Source organism: Mauremys reevesii, unplaced genomic scaffold, assembly GCF_016161935.1.
Source record: "Mauremys reevesii isolate NIE-2019 unplaced genomic scaffold, ASM1616193v1 Contig70, whole genome shotgun sequence".
NCBI lineage: Eukaryota > Metazoa > Chordata > Testudines > Geoemydidae > Mauremys > Mauremys reevesii.
Window position 1 is genome coordinate 21097 of NW_024100885.1, and position 6587 is coordinate 27683.

The 6587-nt window shown below is 63.6% G+C and overlaps 1 protein-coding gene across 1 annotated transcript; it reads left to right on the forward strand.

Moving 5' to 3' along the window:
* Positions 1-3070: 3070 nt before the first annotated feature.
* LOC120394638 (protein Bouncer-like) lies at positions 3071-5946 on the forward strand. Its single transcript, XM_039518885.1, has 3 exons — positions 3071-3398; positions 5138-5251; positions 5615-5946. The coding sequence occupies exons 1-3, from the start codon at positions 3347-3349 to the stop codon at positions 5743-5745; spliced, it is 297 nt and encodes a 98-aa protein (XP_039374819.1). The 5' UTR covers positions 3071-3346; the 3' UTR covers positions 5746-5946.
* The last annotated feature ends 641 nt before the right edge of the window (positions 5947-6587 follow it).

Genomic DNA, 6587 nt, shown 5'->3' on the forward strand with positions numbered 1-6587 from the left:
GCCCCCAGAGACCCTACGATAACCGACCGGCCCCCAGAGACCCTACGATAACCAACCGGCTCCGAGAGACCCTACGATAACAAGCCAGCTGCTGAGAGACCCTACGATAACAAACCGGCCCCCCGAGACCCTACGATAACCAACCGGCCCCGAGAGACCCTACGATAACCAACCAGCCCCCCGAGAGACCCTACGATAACCAACTGGCCCCAAGAGACCCTACGATAACCAACCAGCCACTGAGAGACCCTAAGATAACCAACCGGCCCCGAGAGACCCTACGATAACCAACCAGCCACTGAGAGACCCTACGATAACCAATCGGCCCCGAGAGACCCTACGATAACCAACCGGCCCCGAGAGACCCTACGATAACCAACCAGCCCCCCGAGAGACCCTACGATAACCAACCGGCCCCAAGAGACCCTACGATAACCAACCAGCCACTGAGAGACCCTAAGATAACCAACCGGCCCCGAGAGACCCTACGATAACCAACCGGTTCCGAGAGACCCTACAATAACCAACCAGCCACTGAGAGACCCTACAATAACCAACCGGCGCCCGAGAGACCCTACAATAACAAACCGGCCCCCAGAGACCCTACAATAACCTACCACCCCCTGAAAGACCCTACAATAACCAACCGGCGCCCGAGAGACCCTACAATAACAAACTGGCCCAGAGAGACCCTACAATAACCTACCACCCCCTGAGAGACCCTACAATAACCAACCGGCGCCCAAGAGACCCTACAATAACAAACCATCCCCTGAGAGACCCTACAATAACAAACCATCCCCTGAGAGACCCTACAATAACAAACCAGCCCCCAGAAACCCTACAATAACCAACCGGCCCCGAGAGACCCTACAATAACAAACCGGCCCCCAGAGACCCTACAATAACCAACCGGCCCCCAGAGACCCTACAATAACAAACCATCCCCTGAGAGACCCTACAATAACCAACCGGGCCCGAGAGACCCTACAATAACAAACCATCCCCTGAGAGACCCTACAATAACCAACCAGCCCCGAGAGACCCTATGATAACAAACATCCAACGAAGACATGCATCCGACGAAGTGGGCATTCACCCACGACAGCTCATGCTCCAATACGTCTGTTAATCTATCAGGTGCCCCAGGATTCTTTGCTGCTTTAACAGATCCAGACGAACACGGCTCCCACTCTGGTACAATAACAAACCGGCCCCCGGGGGACCCTACAATAACAAACCAGTCTCTGAGTGACCTGCCAGAACAAATTGGCCCACTCAGTCTCCAGCACCCTCAAGAGATCTTGCAAAAAGAAACTGGCCCCTGTGCAAGCCTGGCCCTCAAGAAAGACCCTACAATAACAAACCGCAATGTCAACAGTCCCGGGAGACCCTACACTAACAAACCAGCTCTGCGACCTTAGGAGGAGCCCGACCTCAATAAACACATTAATGAGCTGATGATGTGTCCGGTGCTTTGAAAAGCAAATGGAGCCGCGGGGCCGGGCCGCCAGGACTCCTGGGTTCTATCCCGAGGTCTGTGAGCTGTGGGGAAGGGCAGGAGAGCCCAGGGCTGGGCTGGCAGGGGCTGCAGGTCGGGAGTGAGGGGCACCGGCAGCGGCAGGGCTGGGGTGGGGCGGCAGGGGCTGCGGGTCGGGACTGAGGGGCGGGGGACAGGGGCTGCGGGTCGGGAGTGAGGGGCACCAGCAGAGCTGGGCTGCAGGGGCTGCGGGTCGGGAGTGAGGCACCGGCAGAGCTGGGGGCAGGGGCGGCGGGTCGGGAGTGCGGGGCCCCGGCAGAGCTGGGGGCAGGGGCTGCGGGTCGGGAGTGAGGGGCACCGGCAGAGCAGGGGCAGGGGCTGCGGGTCAGGAGTGAGGGCACCGGCAGAGCAGGGGGGGCAGGGGCTGCGGGTCAGGAGTGAGGGGCACCGGCAGAGCTGGGGGCTCAGGGGGCTGCGGGTCGGGAGTGAGGGGCACCGGCAGGGCTGGGGGGCACAGGGGCTGCGGGTCGGGAGTGAGGGGCACCGGCAGAGGTGGCGAGGGCAGGGAGCAGGGGGCTGCGGGTCGGGAGTGAGGGGCACCGGCAGAGCTGGGGGGCTCTGGGGCTGCGGGTCGGGAGTGAGGGGCACCACGTACCCAGAGAAGGGGGATTCTCCCACCTAGGCCGATGCTGGATGGGGTGTGAGGGAATGAGAATGGGGAGGGGGAGGAGGATTCTGATTGGTCGTTCTAGCGCTGATGTCATAACCCCACAAGAAGAGGGTTCCAACCCAGCAGCTGGGGCAGGGGCAGGGGCTGGGGCATCATGGGGGTGGGATGGGTGGCAATGGGGCACTGGGGCAGAATGGGGCTGTGGGGATGGGATGGAGCTATGGGGGGAACAGGGCTGTGGGGAATGGGACAGTGCGGTGGGGGCCCCACAAACCCAGTGGACAGGTGGCTCCTCCTATGGGCTGAGCTTGGGAGCGGGCGCTGGGATCGGGGTGGCTGGGTGGACGGGGCTGGTAGGTGGAGGAGGGAGCAGGAGATGGGTGGTTGGAGCTGGGGTGGGTAGGTGAGTGGGGATGGGGAGTGGGGATCTGGGGGCAGGGCTGGGCTGGCAGGGGCTGCGGGTCGGGAGTGAGGGGCACCGGCAGAGCTGGGGGGGCAGGGCTGGGCTGGCAGGGGCTGCGGGTTGGGAGTGAGGGGCACCGGCAGAGCTCAGGGGGAGACTATTTGTGGGTGTTTCTGTGTGTTTTTTGTGAGTGTTTGTGTGTTGCGACCCCTGTGTCTCTGTTGGCAGCGCAGGTGTGTTGTGTGATTCTGTTTACACCTTGTGTGTGGGAGGGTTGGCAGCTTGTGCCCAGTGGAATAGTCTGTGTCGGTAGTTGTGTGTGTGTCTCTTGTGTGTGACTGTGTCTTAAGTGTATTTTAACATTTACACCTTGTGTGTGTGTGTGTGTTTGGGGTGTGTGTTACCTACATGTGTCTCTACACCCTGTGTCTGTCTGTCAGGGGGTGGGTGAGTGTGTTAGTGTTGGAGTCAGCTACACAGGGCTGTGTGTGTGTGTGACTCTGTGTGTGTGTGTGTCCCTGCTGGGTCTGTGTGTGTGTGTGACTCTGTGTGTGTGTGTGTGTTTGCTCCATCTGTACAAATACGTCTCCGCCCAACCCCCGGCTCTGTGTCAGCTGCGCACGTCGGCGTGTTTACAGCTTGTGTCAGTCGGGCCCCCGGGTTCACGTGTCGCTCCGCGGCCCCACCCGGCCGTGTGTGTGTGTCGGCCAGATCGACGCAGCCAGACGCAGCCTCAGCCGCCGGCCCCGAGCGTCCCCAACCCGCCCGGCAGCCGCCTCGCCCGGAGCCGCCCATGGGCAAAGCTCTGCTCCTGGGCCTGGCCGCTCTGGCCTGCGCCGGCCTGGGTGAGCCGCGAAACCCGGGGGTCTTCGCCCCGCCCCCGCCTGGGGGGCTCGCCCTGTATTTCCCCAGTCCCTGCTCGCCAGAGCCCCCCCCCCCAGCCGAGCGTAACTCGCTGCCACGGCGCTGAGGAGGATTTCAAGGGGTCCCGGACCCCCAGGCCTCCATACGGCCCCATGGAGGAGCCCCCCTTCGGTGCGAGCCCCCCGGGAAGATCGCGCCGGGGTCAGGCCCTCTGGCCCCGCCGCCCCCCAGGCCTGCACCTCCGAGCCTCCAGCACCTGGCTCTTCCGTGGGCCCCGTGGGGAGTCCCCTCGCCCCAGCCCCCGGGAGCCCCCCAGAGGGAGCGACCCCCCCCCCGATCCCCAGCCTGCTCGGACTCTCCGCCATCCGAACCCAGCCCAGGCGGGTCTCGGGGGGCTCGGGCCAGGCCAGTCGCAGCCCGGCCAGCTGGGTCCGGCCCCGGCCCCTGGGGCCCCGGCTGCTCCTTGTCCCCGCCCAGCAGCCCCTCCTCCAGCCGATCAGCCGATAGCCCCCACCCCCGACAGCCCTACGGCCTCGGTCCCGGTAAACAGGCCCCCTGGGCCCCCCCCTTCTGTCTTCTCGCCTCAGCTCTTCCGCTCTCCAGTCGCCGGGTTCCCCAATCTCCGGCCGTTGTCTGGGGTCCCGACTGCTGGGCCCGGTCACACCCGGTCCTCTGCACCAGCAACCCCCCCATACAGCCCCCGGGGAAACTGAGGCACGCCCCCAGCTGTCGTGCAGAACACCACGGAAATTCCCCACTCTGTCCCCAAAGGCTCCGCTCCCCTCCCCGACCCGGGGAGTTTAATTCCCCAACTCAGGCCACTGGGCGAGGCGCAGCCGGAGTTCAGGGGATTCCTCCCGAGCGAAGAACATGAGAGCGGCCAGACCGGCTCAGCCCGAAGGCCCATCCAGCCCCGTGTCTGGCACTGGAGCCCCCCCCCCCCCCGACCGGCTGCCACTTCGCTCAGGGCCCAGGAGGAATATTTTTAGCTGCGCAACAGTTTCCTCCCTTGGTTCCCGTCCCAGAGGAGTCGCACTTTGCCCCCGGGCCCAAGATTATTAGGACGTGTCCGTGTGTGTGTGTGTGTGGGGCGGGGGGGAGCCCAGGGCCGGGATGGGAGGGGCTGCGGGTCAGGAATGAGGGGCACCGGCAGGGCTCGTGGGGGGCAGGGCTGGGTTGGCAGGGGCTGCGGGTCGGGAGTGAGGGGCACCGGCAGGGCTGGGGGGGGCAGGGCTGGGCTGGCAGGGGCTGCAGGTCGGGAGTGAGGGGCACCGGCAGAGCTGGGGCAGGGCTGGGCTGGCGGGGGCGGCGGGTGGGGAGTGAGGGGCCCCGGCCGCGCTGGGGGGCCAGGGCAGGGCTGGCAGGGGCTGTGTTCCTGCCCCCAACATGAGGCCTGGGCAGCCCCCGACCTCCCCCCCCTCAGCCCCCCAGCCTCACCCCCATCCCCTTAACCCCTGACCCACCCGTGACCTGACTCCCAGCCCCTTATTCCCCCCACCGCAACCGCAGCCCCCCCCCAACTGCTCCTGCCCCCCCAGACCTCCCTGCCTGAGTCCCAGCTCCCCGGCTCATTCCCTGGGGCTCCCCCCAGGGGGCGCTGTCGCAGGGCTGGGACAGGCCCGGCTGTGGGCAGGGATCCCCCGGGGGAGCAGCCCCCAGTGCCCAGCTGCGGGGGGGTCCGTGGGGGGGGGCCCGGTCTCACCCCTGTTCCCGTTCCCAGGCGCGGCCCTGCAGTGCCTGAAATGCGACTTCACCGCGTTCGACGCCCCCTGTGACCTCAGCCCGGTCACCTGCCCGGCCGGGCAGCTCTGCGCCACCGTCCGGGGCCACGCAGGTAACGGCCCTGCCCGCGGCTCCGGGATCCTTCCCCCTCCCTGGGGACCCTCCTGCTCGGTCCCTGGCTCCTTCCCCCTCCTCCGGCTCCGTCTCCTTCCCTCCTTCTCCGGCTCCGTCACTCTCTGTCGGTCCCCGTCCCGTTCCCTCGTTCTCCGGCTCCATGTCTCTCTCGCGGTCTCCGTCCCCTTCCCTTGTTCTCTGGCTCTATCACACTCTCTTGTTCCTTTTCTTATTCCCTCGTTTTCTCTCTTGTTCTTCTGTTCTCTTTCGTTCTCTCTCTCTCTCTCTCTCCCTTGGTTCCTCCGTCCTTCCTTCGTTCTCTTGTTTCCTCCTCTCATTCCCTCTCTCTCTCTCCCCCCAGCCGGCCACAAGACGATTGTGCGGAAGAACTGCCTGGACGAGGTGAAATGCAGCACCCAGGACACGGCGACCTGGGCCGGCGTCACCTACGCCACCTCCTACACCTGCTGCCAGGGCGACTTCTGCAATTAGGCCCTGGAGCACCCCGGGGCCGGCGCCTCCGACTGTCCCCCCTTTCAGGGGGCGGATTTGGCTTGCGTGCCCCCAAATTTCACCTCCCTTAAAAACGACTTGCTGATGTCAAAATCCAGAAGTGCCCCAGCCCCGCTGTGACTGAACAGTGGGAGACTTTCTCCCTTTGATCCTGTAATTATAAATAAATAAAATGGAATAGAAACCCTGTGCCACATTTCAGTGAATAGGACATAAGAGCGTCCGTACCGGGTCAGACCAAAGGTCCGTCCAGCCCAGGGTCCTGTCTCCGACAGTGGCCAGTGCCAGGTGCCCCAGAGGGAGTGAACAGAACAGGGAATCATCCACTGATCCAGCCCCTGTCGCCTGTTCCCAGTGCCTGGCAGTATTAACAAGTCATCGTCTGTATGAAAGTTTAGTTTGCAGTGACTCTGAGTTGGACAGGGACCGAGAGAGAGCAACAGAGCCAGAAATTTTTCTATAGCCTGTCGTCAAACTAGGCAAATATCGAGCGGAGTTGATGTCCCCCCGGCAGAGCTCTGCCTACCCCCCTCCCGGTGGACTTGTGTCCCTGTCGAGAACTGCGGCTCTAGGCGTATAAGAAACACAACGTGCAGGCGCGCAAGGGATGCAGCTCGACATGCGTTAGCCCGACAGCCTCAGGCTTATCTGGCTGGAAATATCCCGGGATTGAAAGCTATTTGGGTGCTTAAAAATGCAGCTGGGCGCCAGGTTCCCGATCCCCCTAACTCTGATTTCAATGGGGCTCGGGCGCCTGGATGCTTTTGAAAAATCCCCCCTAGGTGCCTCCTGGCAGCTGTTGTGTTTAATTAATCTTCAAA

Bases quoted from the DNA above. Each gene is read 5' to 3' on its own strand.
- LOC120394638 (XM_039518885.1), top strand. From the start codon at position 3,347: ATGGGCAAAGCTCTGCTCCTGGGCCTGGCCGCTCTGGCCTGCGCCGGC. The intron at 3,399-5,137 runs GTGAGCCGCGAA...TCCCGTTCCCAG, and splicing joins TCTGGCCTGCGCCGGCCTGG to GCGCGGCCCTGCAGTGCCTG. The intron at 5,252-5,614 runs GTAACGGCCCTG...CTCTCCCCCCAG, and splicing joins CACCGTCCGGGGCCACGCAG to CCGGCCACAAGACGATTGTG.